Below are 15268 nucleotides of genomic sequence, written 5' to 3'. Positions count from 1 at the left end.
GGGTCCATGAGTGGAACCACCAAGGACTGGGGACAGTTTCTCCCTTTGTGTCTTTGAGTCTTGAAACCTGTGGCCAGCTGGTGACCCAACACAGCATAAATAGAGAATGCAGGTTTTTGTTAAACAGGAAACAGCTGCTGCAGTGATAACTGTGAGGCTTCATTAGTGTCACAGTGCACATGTGTGCAGACACAAAGTCCATCTCAAGTCTCTACAGCTTTTAAAGTGATCGATGGCTGATCAGCTGTCGCCGTCATCAGAAACAGATATCGCTTCAATGGATTCTGCGTTTCCGCTCTAAAACGTTGAGATGCTCGTGAGGGAAACGTGGATGCAGTTAATAGACTTCATCTTTAATCAGCTGTTTTTCATTACGCTAACTTACGCTTCCTCACGTCCTCTCTAACTTGATGCGGCAGATGGTTTGTTACACAGAAACATCTGGGAAGTCGTCCATGGAAACTGGAAAAGGGCGGCACTTTCTAAAAATCCGTGGCAGGTGCTTGGATGATCCATCTGTCCATCACTGTCATACGTTGAGAGGCAGCTGGACACAAACACATAACTCATGATGTGATCTGGAGAGGAGACCTTCTCTCCTCCCTGACCGCCATCATGGAGGATCTTCCAATCCCTTTAATGCTCCTGGAGGAGACGAGGACAGAGGAACCACAGATGTATCCACCCCTTTGATCAAATGTGTTTATTGAATGGTTATTGGTTATTGATTGGTCAGCTGATCTGACAGGTTGTTGTTGTAATACAGCAGATCAAGAAAACTACCAGGAACAGGAATAAGGGCACCAACAGCAGCTGATCATATTTATTCATAAAATAAAAGAATCAATCAATCATAAAAAACACTCTTGTAACTTTATTATTTTCCTCATGAGCCAAAAAACTTCTTATCTTCTTCTTCTGTTTCAGTACGTCTTCTTCAGGAAAATATGACGTCACACAGCTGCGTCTGTCACAAATATTTTATTTAAACATATTCTGCAGCTGCTTTTATTGTTGCTTTAAGTCATTTCTGTTCGTTCAGTAACAGATTTAAATTGTGCTGCTGCAGATCGATAATCAAATGATAAATATTGGATCAGTCATCAGCTGTTTTCCTTCTAGCTATCAAATTATTACGTAACTTACGTTAAACTTTTTAATTTATTATACATAGTTTTAAGTTAAAACTTTACAGTTTAAACTGTTACTTAGTAATTTCTACATATATATATATATATATATATATTATCTACGTCATCAGTAGTTTTCTCCTGATTGGTGGATTAAACTCCTCCGTCCTCACCGTGAAGGAAGCGAGGAGACACGTTAGTGTGATGAAGAGCAGCCGACAGCTGACAACAGCTGCCTCCGCGCCGTGCGTCGTGACGTCACCGCGCCGTGCTGTGACGCGTAGAGAGAGTGACGTATTTAAAAAGAAAAAAGTCTTCCGTCCGTTACCGGGAGGAAGAGGCCGACCGTCCTGCACGAGGACAGGTAAGAGATGCTCATGGTTTGAGGTTATTGATGACAGATAAAACTGATCAGTTTATGATCAATGATCAGAGGGTGCGCGATTCCGATTGGCTGGCAGAGAGAGAGAGAGAGAGAGAGAGAGAGAGAGAGCATCATTCTGCTTCATCACACTGCAGCTCTGTGTGTGTGTGTGTGTGTGTGTGTGTGTGTGTGTGTGTGTGTGTGTGTGTGTGTGTGTGTGTGTGGTGTGTGTGTGTGTGTGTGTGTGTGTGTTGCAGCAGGGTGTTTCCTGCTGCAGGATGATCTGATCCGCAGCCACAAAGACCAGAGATCAACCCTGAAATATCTTCTTAATATGTGTGTTTGTTGTTTAACAAAAATAATAATAACAACAACAATAACAATAACACTATTATCCTGGGTGTATTTACATGTATTCTATATTTTAAGGTTGGAGCTGGTTTATTTATATTTATATGTTATTAATAAAATCTTTGCAGCAGAGTAAAATACTACAGCTGCTTTTACTTCAAACAACATAAACAATAAGAATAAAATGTTTAAGAAAAGACATTTTTTTAAAATATCATAAACAGAATAAAAACAAAATGTAGCCGATTATTTAATTAATAATAATCAATAATTGATCATCGGAATCAATAACTAATTAATGTTAATAATTATCATTAAACAGCAGCAGCTTATGTCATGATGACACAAAGATTTCTTTGGGGGGGTCTGCCCCCCCCCCCCCCCCTTTGACCCACATCTTCATCATCATCATCATCAGTCTGATGTGGAGTCAAAAGCAGATTACATCTGATTGTCTCTCCACCCTAATCCACCCCCCCCCCCTCCCTGCATTACCATGGCAACCATTCACCTGACAGCTGGAGGGGTCAACAGATGGTAACCAGGGGGCTGGGCTCAGCGTGATGACATCATCAGATACTGACCAGTACTCTGAAATTTACAAACAAACCAACAATAAAAGTCACATTACTGCTTTTTTAAAGCAAGATTTCTTCTTCCTCTTCTTCCTCTTCTTCCTCTCTCTGCTGGCTGCAGTCAAAGTCAATGAAAATCAAGTATAACACACTGAACGCACCTTAAAGACTGACATCAGTCGATTCAGGGAATGAAAGTGACTCCAGAGCACCGACAGGGAGAGAAGACACAGAAACAGCTGCTTCACCTTCACAGGTGAACCGCTGCCATCACGATGAGGCCACTCGTTTATTCAGTAGATCTCCATCTGTGGCACCGCTAATGCTTATATAAATAATGCTATATAGTGTAGTGACAGACTGGCTGCAGAGTGACGGCGTGTGTCAGAGAAGCTGATCGAGTCTGAAGTTTGAGTTCACTGTTGTTTTTGTTTCAGTTTGTGTCTCCGCCTTCATTCTTCTGTCATTCCTTCAGTTCATTTGCATGTTTCCTAGATAGCCAATCAGCTTCCAGCTCTGTGTGCTCTCTCACCTCAGGAGCCAATCAGCAGCTCCATTGTAACCATGTCATCACTGTCTTGCAGGTGAATCACCATGACAACAGAACCAGGTGAGCCGCAAGAGGCCCAGCCCAAAGAGGCAGAATCTTTCCCTGAAGCTGCTGCCCATTCCACACCTAAACTGGTAAAAACATCAAGAAATGAATGATCAATAAGCAGATTATTAGTTATTGCTGCAGTGAAATGTGACATCACTTCCTGCATCCTCAGGGAGGGGAAGGCGGTCCGTCCCAGAACCAAGCTCAAAGCTCACTGGGCGAGGACTCGACCAGTCACCTGTCGTCAAGCAGTCGGATCGCTCGCTCTCCGGCCAGAAACCCGCTGATCTTTAGGACCATGCAGACTAAAGTGACCCTGCTGGACGGCTCGCTATTCACCTGCACTGTGGAGGTGAGACAGGTAGAGACAGGTGAGACGGGTGAGATGAGTAGAGACAGGTGAGACAGGTGAGACAGGTAGAGACAAGTGAGACAGGTGAGACCGTTAGAGACAGGTGAGATGAGTAGAGACAGGTGAGACAAATAGAGACAGGTAGAGACAGGTAGAGACAGGTGAGATGAGTAGAGACAAGTGAGACAGGTAGAGACAGGTAGAGACAGGTAGAGACAGGTGAGATGAGTAGAGACAGGTGAGACAGGTAGAGACAGGTGAGACAGGTACAGACAGGTGAGACGGGTAGAGACAGGTGAGACAGGTAGAGACAAGTGAGATGAGTAGAGACAGGTGAGACAGGTAGAGACAGGTGAGACGGGTAGAGACAGGTGAGACAGGTAGAGACAGGTGAGATGAGTAGAGACAGGTGAGACAGGTAGAGACAGGTGAGACGGGTGAGACAGGTAGAGACAGGTGAGATGAGTAGAGACAGGTGAGATGAGTAAAGACAGGTAGAGACAGGTGAGATGAGTAGAGACAGGTAGAGACAGGTAGAGACAGGTGAGATGAGTAGAGACAGGTGAGATGAGTAAAGACAGGTAGAGACAGGTGAGATGAGTAGAGACAGGTGAGACAGGTAGAGACAGGTGAGATGAGTAGAGACAGGTGAGACAGGTAGAGACAGGTGAGACGGGTGAGACAGGTAGAGACAGGTGAGATGAGTAAAGACAGGTAGAGACAGGTGAGATGAGTAGAGACAGGTAGAGACAGGTGAGATGAGTAGAGACAGGTGAGATGAGTAAAGACAGGTAGAGACAGGTGAGATGAGTAGAGACAGGTGAGACAGGTAGAGACAGTTACAGACGGGGTGTGTGTGTTTTCAGTGAGGCCAATGGTAACCACATGCTATGGCGGCGGGGCAGGATGTCGTGGGTTTCCCTCCGCTATACTTCAGTAAATCCTGTTATATACGTAACCACAATAAAGCGAGCAGCATCATTCCCAAAGTTTCCAAAAGCTTCCCTAAAGTTTCTGATGTCGTCTGTACCAGGAAAGTCAAGCAAAGCTCGCACAAAAAGCCTGCAACCTAAAATATCAGACTCCTGTTGGATGCTGACCCTAACGCTAGCATTAGCTGCTAGCTTGGTTAACACAGTGCATCAGTAATTCACATTAACTTTGATAATGCTAATGCTAATGCTAATTTTGGCTAGTGAAGAACAGGCTTAAAACAAAATGTACTTACCAGAAAAAGAGAACAGCCGACTCCTTAGAGCCAGTTAGAGAAAATCTCCTCAAGTAAAGGTCCAGAACATCATGATGTCTAACTGGTGTTATGACTCAGTGCCTGGTAGTTTAGTATGTAGTCAACAACTGACTGTCACATAAAGAATTCAATAATATTTCAACAATATTTATTGTCAGTTTTCACGTTGAACTGGAGGGATTATAAATAATAAGTACTCTAATAATAAATAAACGTTCTTTTCTATTTTCAAGTAAAATAAGGGCTGTATTTAAAAATACAATATTTAACAGAGAGCTTATGAAAAATGTGCATCTTAAAATAAAGTGCTAAATTTTACAAAAATGATATAAAAAGTGTCGCTTGAGTTTCCCTTTTTCTTCTTTTTGTTAACTCCATTTCACATCTTAACAGTCTCGACCAATTTTATAATAAAAAATCTCAATACATCTTAACATTTGAAAGGCTTTAACACCCACTGCCCCACTTTCTCTTGTTCAGTGAGAAAAGTGAGCTCCAGCTTGTCCTGCCAGGATTTTAAATCTGAAAGGTGTCAGGATTCTGGTTGATCAAGCATATTGGGCTCTTAGATCATTTATTTTCTGTCCCTTCAGTTCAGATTTGAGTGGATATGTTTGCACCAAAGATTTGTGCTTTGTCTCGTAGCGGCGCTTCACAGTCGCCACAGTCTGGGAACATATGAAGAATGAACATGTAAGAATATGTCCATTCTTGATTAAACGTTCTGTTTCACTCTCTCTTACTAACTTGGCTTCTTCTCCAGATTCATCGTTAACGTATACAAACTGAAATCAATCTGATAAATAGGATTTAAACCAGCTTAATGCAGTTCCTTTAATGCCAATTAAATGTTCCAGTCTCTGCAATAAGATGTGATGGTCAATGGTGTCAAATGCGGCACTAAGATCTAACAGGACAAGTATAGAGACAAATTCTTTGTCTGATGCAGTTAGGAGGTCATTAGTGACTTTCACCAGTGCTGTCTCTGTGCTATGATGCCTCTAAATCCTGACTGAAAATCCTCAAATAAACTATTGTTATGTAGAAAGTCACATAACTGATTAGAGACTGCTTTCTCAAGGATCTTAGAGAGAAATGGAAGGTTAGATATAGGTCTATAATTGGCTAAAACACCTGAATCAAGAGTAGGCTTCTTAAGAAGAGGTTTAATTACAGCTACTTTAAAGGACTGTGGTACATAGCCTGTTACTAAAGACAGATTGATCATATCTAGTAAAGAAGTGCTCACTAAGGGTAAGGCTTCCTTAAGCAGCCTAGTTGGGATGGGATCTAAGAGACAGGTTGATGGTTTAGCTGAACAAATCATTGAAGTTAGTTCAGACAAGTCTACTGGAGAAAAACAGTCCAAATATATGTCAGGATTTACAGCTGTTTCTAAGGTTCCTGTGTTTGGGGAGAGAACGGTGCCTGTTGAGGGCAGGAGGTGGTTAATTTTGTCTCTAATAGTTAGAATTTTATCATTAAAGAAGCTCATAAAGTCGTTACTACTGAGAGCTATAGGAATACATGGATCAGTAGAGTTATGACTCTTTGTCAGCCAAAGTGCTGAAAAGGAACCTAGGGCAGTTTTTATTCTCTTCTATTAATGCTGAGTAATAGGCGGCTCTGGCATTACAGAGGGCCTTCCTGTATGTTTTAACACTATCTTGCCAGACTAAGCGAGATTCTTCTACTTTGGTGGAACGCCAAATCCTTTCATATTTTCACGATGTTTGCTTTAATTTGCGGGTTTGGGAGTTATACCATGGAGCTAACCTCTTATGTTTTATTATCTTCTTTTTTAAGGGGGCGATGGAGTCGAGTGTTATTCGTAATGAGCCTGCAGCACTATCAATAAGATTATCAGTTTGGGAGGAACTAAAGTTAACATAAGAGTCCTCTGTAGTATTGAGACATGGCAGTGAATTCAGTACTGATGGAATTGCTTCCTTAAATTTATCTACAACACTATCAGAGAGACATCTAGTGAGGACATTTTTGTCTAATGGTGTGTAATCCAGTAACAGGAATTCAAAAGTTATTAAGTAATGATCTGATAAAATAGGATTTTGTGGAAAAATTATTAAATGTTCAATTTCGATCCTGTAAGCCAGAACAAGGTGGAGGGTGTGGTTCAGACAGTGAGTGGGATTATTTACACACTGAGAGAAGCCAGTTGAGTCTAATAATGAGATAAATGCAGTACTGAGACTGTCACTATCAACGTCCACATGAATATTAAATCACCTACTATAATTACTTTATCTGTACTAAGGACTAAGTTTGATAAAAACTCTGAGAATTCAGATCAGAGTTCAGAGTCTGGACCAGGAGGACGGTTCACTATAACACATAGAACTGGCTGTAAAGTTTTCCAGGTTGGCTGAGAGACTAAGAACAAGACTTTCTAATGAGTTATAATGAAGTTCAGGTCTAGAGTTGATAATTAGGCTGCGACTCCTCCTCCTCGGCCAGTGTCTGGAGGAATGTGAGTATTAATATGACTGGGAGGACTGGATTCATTTAGACTGACATGTTCTTCATGACACAGCCAGGTTTCAGTAAGACAATCAATCAATATGATGATCTGAGATTAAATCGTTTATTAATACGGCTTCAGATGACAGAGATCTAATGTTCAAGAGTCCACATTTAATTCTCTTATTTTGTTGAACTGTTGCAGTAGTGGTTTTAATATTTATTAGATTTTTATGTATAAATCCTCTTTTGTTTATTTTAGATTTAATTGATTTAAGTGGACAGGGGACAGACACAGTCTCTATGTGGTTTTGGGGACAGACGTGGTCTCTATGTGGTTTTGGGGACAGACACAGTCTCTATGTGGTTTTGGGGACAGACGTGGTCTCTATGTGGTTTTGGGGACAGACACAGTCTCTATGTGGTTTTGGGGACAGACGTGGTCTCTATGTGGTTTTGGGGACAGACACAGTCTCTATGTGGTTTTGGGGACAGACGTGGTCTCTATGTGGTTTTGGGGACAGACATGGTGTCTATGTGGTTTTGGGGACAGACACAGTCTCTATGTGGTTTTGGGGACAGACGTGGTCTCTATGTGGTTTTGGGGACAGACACAGTCTCTATGTGGTTTTGGGGACAGACACAGTCTCTATGTGGTTTTGGGGACAGACACAGTCTCTATGTGGTTTGGGGGACTGACGCGGTGTCTATGTGGTTTTGGGGACAGACACAGTCTCTATGTGGTTTTGGGGACAGACACAGTCTCTATGTGGTTTTGGGGACAGACACAGTCTCTATGTGGTTTTGGGGACAGACACAGTCTCTATGTGGTTTGGGGGACTGACGCGGTGTCTATGTGGTTTTGGGGACAGACGCAGTCTCTATGTGGTTTTGGGGACAGACGTGGTCTCTATGTGGTTTTGGGGACAGACATGGTGTCTATGTGGTTTTGGGGACAGACACAGTCTCTATGTGGTTTTGGGGACAGACGTGGTCTCTATGTGGTTTTGGGGACAGACACAGTCTCTATGTGGTTTTGGGGACAGACACAGTCTCTATGTGGTTTTGGGGACAGACACAGTCTCTATGTGGTTTGGGGGACTGACGCGGTGTCTATGTGGTTTTGGGGACAGACACAGTCTCTATGTGGTTTTGGGGACAGACACAGTCTCTATGTGGTTTTGGGGACAGACACAGTCTCTATGTGGTTTTGGGGACAGACACAGTCTCTATGTGGTTTGGGGGACTGACGCGGTGTCTATGTGGTTTTGGGGACAGACGCAGTCTCTATGTGGTTTTGGGGGACAGACACAGTCTCTATGTGGTTTGGGGGACTGACGCGGTGTCTATGTGGTTTTGGGGACAGACGCAGTCTCTATGTGGTTTTGGGGACAGACACAGTCTCTATGTGGTTTGGGGGACTGACGCGGTGTCTATGTGGTTTTGGGGACAGACGCAGTCTCTATGTGGTTTTGGGTGGGTAACTGCTCTAATGGAGGTGCAGAGAAGCGTGTAGGACTGCAGCTCTGCTTCCTGGTCTCAGCTCTGGGTTGTCATGGTTTTGGTCTACTAATAAACTCAGCCATATTTCTGGATATGAGAGCAGCTCCATCCAGAGTGGGATGTATGCCGTCTCTCCTAATCAGACCAGGTCTTCCCCAGAAAGTCTGCCAGTTATCTATGAAGCCCACATCGTTTGCTGGACCTCGACAGCCAGCGGTTGAATGATGACATGCGGCTATACATGACATCACTGGTCAGATTTTTTAAACTCAGATTTGAAAATACGAGTGATTCTACTACTAGGAATAATAAATAGAGACCAAAATGGGTTCACTGAGGGCCGTAAGGTGTTTAACAGCGTAAGAGGGGTTTTAAACATATTACATGCCCAGAGAGAGGCATCAGATACAGATTTCCTGTCATTAGGGTTAGGGATACTCGTTTGAACCTCCTGAATGGTTTGGGCTTGGGGAAAAGTTTTGTAACTGGGTGAAATTGTTATATAAAGAGCCATGTACAGAAACAGTTACTAACAATAATCTATCCAAACCAATTAAGATTAATAGAGGATGTAGAAAGGGTTGCCCATTATCTCCTCTCTTTTTTTTTTTTACTATCACAATCGAACCTCTGGCAGTTGCAGTAAGAGATCACGCACTAATATCAGATATGGGTTTAGGCCCAGTTGAACATTGCATAGCTCTTTATGTGGATGACATGATCCTTTTTCTTAAAAATCTGGGCATATCTGTCCCAGCTCTCATGGATCTCATTTACAGATTTAGCAATGTATCTGGTTACAAAATTAATAACTCCAAATCCTCCATTTTGTTGTTTAATTTGGTCGAGAAAACCAACCTACCCAATCATGTGAGCCACTTTAAAACAGTTAACAGTTTTACGTACTTAGGAATAAAAATTACTCACAGATTAGAAGAATTAGTACAAGCTAATTGTAATCCTGTCACAACTTCAATTTATGAGTTAATAGGTAGATGGTCATCACTTCCAATCTCCCAAATGGACAGAATTAACATACTGAAAATGAATACCCCCCCCTCAAGTTATTATATCTGTTCTTATCTATATCTGTTTCAAAATATTCCCTTGCCACCTCCTCTGAACCTCTTTTGTAGACTTAAGACATCATTCAATAATTTTATCTGGAAAGATAAATGTCCCAGACTTTGTTTGTCCCGTCTGTATCTATCTTAGGACTCGGGAGGGCTACAATACCTGAACTTATCAAGTCAAATCAATTTATTTATATCGTGCCAAATCACAATAGAAGTCATCTCAGGGCTGTTTTCACATAGAGCAGGTCTAGACTGAACTCTTTAATTTACAGAGACCCAACATTCCTCCATCAGCAGCAGGAAAAACTCTCCTTTAACAGGAAGAAACCTCCAGCAGACCTGGACTCTAGGTGGACGCCATCTGCCTCGACCGTGGTATTTGCAGTGGTATTACCAACTCAAGTGAGAACTATGACGTACTGTTACTCAACAAAAAACTTGCCAGCATGGAAAGACATTAAGACTCACTCTGTAAAGCTTCAGCTACTGGCATTCATTTACTCTGGTAATCCTAATAACCTTGAAAAGAGAACATCCAATCCTGTAGTGAGAAACATGATTGCTGTATGGTATGAGGTACAAAAATACTTAAAAGACACACCTGCTCTGGGGAAATAATTATTTTGTGCCAGGTGCGGTTGATCAGGGTTTTAAACTATGGGCTGATAGGGGAGTAAGACAAATTAGTGATATTTTTAGTCCTGAGGATGAGAATATTAAAAGATTTGCTTCCTCTATAAGACCTTTAGAGCTCAAGAGCTTTATTGGATCAAATCAAAAACAATCCATGGCCATTCCTGCTTTATCCTCATCGGAGAAAGTTCTAATTAAAAATCCCTTTGAAAAAGTAATCATATTGGAAATGTATGACTTGTTGATTATTGGATCACATTTTAAATTGAATGCTTGGCAAGATAATCTACAAGAGGAGATACCAGTTGAGAAGTGGAGTAGGGCATGCAATAGAACTCATACTTCTAACAAACATTTAAAACTTCTAACAAACATTTAAAACTTCTGCAATACGACTTAATTAGAGTAAACATTACACCAGAAAAAAGTTTTAAAAAGTTTAACCCCAACAGACTTATGCAACAAGTGCAGGGAGAACAAGGGAACATTCGTCCATGCATATGGAATTATGTCCAAGAAAAAGAAATTTTGGGAAGAAGTTGGACTAAAAGCTTTGGAAGCTTTTTGTTCTGGGCATCTACCCAGAGAGACAAAACATTGATAGCAGCAACATGGTAGATTAATAGTAGACATGAAATGTCTCTCTGCTAACCTTTGGAAAAAAATACATATGTACTCAAGGACAAAGATTTCAAAGTATCTAATATATATTAGTTAATATATATATATATATTTATACAGTATATTAGGAACAAGGATCTGTCCTATTGTTAGTCGAGTCTGGGGAAGTCGGATGAATGTAGAACAATATAAGAGATGACTATATCATCAAAGTGGCTCTTTTCAGATGTAACCCTTTTAAAAAAAAATTGATATTGTTATTTTTCATTTATTTTTTTATTTAAAACTATTACTATTTCACTATTTAAGTTATGCAATTGGACTCATTAGGAGTATGTATTTTTCTTTACCATTTATTATAATTTATTTGTTTATGTGCATGTGTTATATGTATATATCAAATTAGAGCTGTGTGATATGAAGATATATATCGTGTGACAAGAGAAACATTTCTATTGTTTTATATTATGCTCTTTCGTTTATATCGTTGTGACGCAAATCGCACTCGTTACGGCAGTATTTTCCATCATTTGGAGTCTGTCCATCTTTTGTGCAGATTACTCTTCTTGGCTTTTTACATGTGAAGCTTTTATTGCACTTACAGTAACATAACGAGGACGAGTTTAGTTGTCATCAACTCTCCACCGCTGTCTGTCTCACACGCGGAGGGCTAAGCCCCGCCCACTCTGAGAAGCAGTGAGATGGCGACTAAAAAGACGCAGTAGAAACTGTCTTTATTTCTGTTATTTGCCAAATTTATGTGCGTTCTTTTAATTTCAGCTCAGTGTGAGAGTCTCTGCTACGGCTGCAGTGATGAGTGGAGGTGTGTGGGTGTGTTTGTGCTTTAGAACGTAACCGCCGTAAAACAACACGAAAAAAATGTTTTATTGATCTGATTCAACGGCTTTCTCACTAGCAGCGCTCCCTCTCTTCATTCACTCTCTAGCTCACTCGACCATAGCTTTCTCTCGTGTTTTTTAAAATGAATCGGGAAGCAGACAGAAAAGTCTAACTTAACTTTTAATGTTATAAAACAAAGAGAAATGTCTTCCCCTCATCCTAGTAACGTCTTTGTCCTCCCTCATAGCAGCGTTTACAGCTCTGGGGTCTCATATATAAAAAATGGTGTGTGCCAAATAATAATCAGATATATAAAACCATGCGTACACACGAATGCATGTATATTTACCTTTATTAATCACAGTCCACCTGGAAATGTGCGCACAGGGATCAGCCTCATAACCCGCCCTCCACACGCCCACTTTCAACCATAGATGGTCGATGCAGAATCATTCATGAATATTTATGTACATGTGTCTCTTTCACTAATCACTCTCTCTGTCTTTAGACACCTAGCCAATCAATGTTGAGAGTCAACGTATCGGACCCGCCCTCGTCACTTGTGCTTGACGTTTGAATGTTTTTCATAATGAGGATCTATAATTAATGTTTGATATGAAGTGAAATTAAATGTGTGAGAGGATTACTATTCAATCTGGCTTCAATTCATCACCTCACCATCTGCGTCGTCGATTTCCCTTGTTGCCAAAATGTTCGTACGCATGGGTCAGAGTTTACATACAGGTGCGCACATTATCCTGTCAAGTTTGTTTTTATAGATCAAGACTTTTGCGTGGGAAGTAGGGTACACCTCTTTCAGGCCCTGTTTTGGGCATACGTAACGATTATAAATGAGACCCCTGGTCAGTCTCATCGCCCCTGAAACCGGAACACCTGCATGCTGTAAAAGCACAAACGGAGGTGGCTTTATGCTGGCGGGTGGAGATGGAGGGGACGGACCAACTATTTATACATTGAATTAAAATGTGCTATATCGGGATAGGTATCGTTATCAGGATATGAAATGACCTATATCGGGATATGAGATGTTGGTCATATCGCCCAGTTCTATATCAAATATACATGCATACAATTTGATGTATATATAGTACTTATGCATACATGTGTTCCCTTTTTTATTTTACATAAAGATGAAAACCCAATAAACATATTGTTAAAAAAGATAACCAGATACCCTGCCTATCCCGAAGTACCCTCCATACCCTGACGTACCCTCCTTACCCCCACATACCCTCCATACCCTGACGTACCCTCCTTACCCCAACATACCCTCCATACCCTGACGTACCCTCCCTACCCTGACGTACCCTCCTTACCCCAACATACCCTCCATACCCTGACGTACCCTCCTTACCCCAACATACCCTCCATACCCTGACGTACCCTCCTTACCCTGACGTACCCTCCTTACCCCCACATACCCTCCATACCCTGACGTACCCTCCCTACCCTGACGTACCCTCCTTACCCCCACATACCCTCCATACCCTGACGTACCCTCCTTACCCCCACATACCCTCCATACCCTGACGTACCCTCCTTACCCTGACGTACCCTCCTTACCCCAACATACCCTCCCTACCCTGACGTACCCTCCTTACCCCAACATACCCTCCATACCCTGACGTACCCTCCTTACCCCCACATACCCTCCATACCCTGACGTACCCTCCTTACCCCAACATACCCTCCCTACCCTGACGTACCCTCCTTACCCCAACATACCCTCCATACCCTGACGTACCCTCCTTACCCCAACATACCCTCCATACCCTGACGTACCCTCCTTACCCCAACATACCCTCCCTACCCTGACGTACCTTCCCTACCCCAACATACCCTCCCTACCCTGACATACCTACCTTACTCCAACGTGCTCTCCTTACCTTGACATAACCTCTTTACTCCAATGTACCCTCCTTACCCCAACATACCCTCCATACCCCGACGTACCCTCCTTACCCCAACATATCCTCCTTTCCCCAATGTACACTCCCTGCCTCGATGTACCCTACCTGCTCTGATGTACCCTTCCTACCCCAACCTACCCTCCTTACCCTGATGTACCCTCCCTACTCTGACTTACCCTCCATACCCTGACATATATCACATTCATCATCAACTCATTACATATTTCATACATATAACCCTAACTCTAACAAAATAGTTTTTACTGACGTAATAAAACAAAACATTTGTGTTCTTCATGTAGAAACGAGCACGTGGTCTGCAGCTGTTTGAGAAGGTGTGTGAACATGTCAACCTGCTGGAGAGAGACTACTTCGCTTTGTCCTTCAGAGATGCCGACAACAACAAGGTGTCTGTCTGTCTATCTATCTGTCTGCCTGCCTGCCTGTCTGCCTGCCTGTCTGTCTGCCTGACCTTTGACTTCTGTCTTGTAGAACTGGTTGGATCCAGGGAAGGAGATGAAGAAGCAGGTCAGAGGTCAGTAACACCACCCCATCTGTCTGTCTGGTTACTTGGTTATGTGGTTACCTGGTTGCTAAAGTTTAACTGTCTGTGTGAAATGATTCCCTCCTATCTGTCTCACAGGTGTTCCCTGGAACTTCTCCTTTAATGTCAAGTTTTACCCTCCTGACCCTGCCCAGCTCTCTGAGGACATCACCAGGTAGGGCTCATTCACCTGTCAATCAAAGCTGAACACTGCCAAATATGTTTTCACCTTAGTGGTAGTGTTTATATACCCGATGAAGGTGATGTCTTCCTGTCTGTCTGTCTGCAGGTACTTCCTGTGTCTCCAGCTCAGACAGGATATAGTTTCTGGTCGACTTCCCTGTTCATTTGCAACTCATACCATCCTTGGCTCTTACACTGTCCAGTCAGAGCTTGGAGACTATGATCCTGGTACTGTATCTGCCCTCACCCTGACATGCCCTCCCAACCCTGACATGCCCTCCCCTCTCAATATACCCTCCCCTTCTCTGAGGTACCCTACCCTTCCCGCCATGTACCCTCTCTATCCTGCTGTACCCTCTTTACCCCAACTTACCCTGTACCCCTGCCATACCTTAATCTCTAGATCATAGTTATAAACTTGGACTAATATGTCTTGGCGAACAGTGGGTTAATATAACGGAATGGGAAACGGGTCAATCACAATTTTACTTCCGATGGTATCTGGGTGAATCAGCGACTCCCCTCTGCCAGGACCTTCGGTAGCTGTAACGAACCTCTGGGTAATTCAAGTCAATGTGGGAATGAATTTGACAGTTGTCTTAGCCAATTACATTTACTTGAGTTGTGGGCGGGACAATATCCTGACATCTTCCAGACATTCACAAATATTTAGTGGATAAGCAACCCAAAAAAGAGATGACAGAACAACAACGAACAGTAACTCACTAACTCAGTAATTCCCAGTTCCGTTTCTCTGCTGAATGAGAAACATGAATTTACTTTGTTGCCTTATTCTAAATCTGACAGGTACACTGCAGTAAAAATATATTCTAACTCCAA

At 42.3% G+C, this 15268-nt stretch overlaps 1 protein-coding gene across 4 annotated transcripts in view; it reads left to right on the top strand.

Moving 5' to 3' along the window:
• Positions 1-1423: 1423 nt before the first annotated feature.
• epb41l3a (erythrocyte membrane protein band 4.1-like 3a) overlaps positions 1424-15268 on the top strand; it is a 51242-nt gene continuing 37397 nt past the window's right edge. For all 4 annotated transcript variants that reach the window (XM_044340176.1, XM_044340178.1, XM_044340177.1 and 1 more), the window contains exons 1-7: positions 1424-1494; positions 3005-3104; positions 3191-3370; positions 14004-14108; positions 14194-14236; positions 14345-14420; positions 14535-14656. In XM_044340176.1, the coding sequence (XP_044196111.1) occupies positions 3015-3104; positions 3191-3370; positions 14004-14108; positions 14194-14236; positions 14345-14420; positions 14535-14656 (616 nt within the window). In that variant the 5' untranslated portion in view covers positions 1424-1494; positions 3005-3014. The remainder of the gene's footprint in view (positions 1495-3004; positions 3105-3190; positions 3371-14003; positions 14109-14193; positions 14237-14344; positions 14421-14534; positions 14657-15268) is intronic.

This window comes from Thunnus albacares, chromosome 21 (genome assembly GCF_914725855.1).
Source record: "Thunnus albacares chromosome 21, fThuAlb1.1, whole genome shotgun sequence".
NCBI classification, from domain to species: domain Eukaryota; kingdom Metazoa; phylum Chordata; class Actinopteri; order Scombriformes; family Scombridae; genus Thunnus; species Thunnus albacares.
This window is presented reverse-complemented; position numbering and strand designations above follow the sequence as displayed.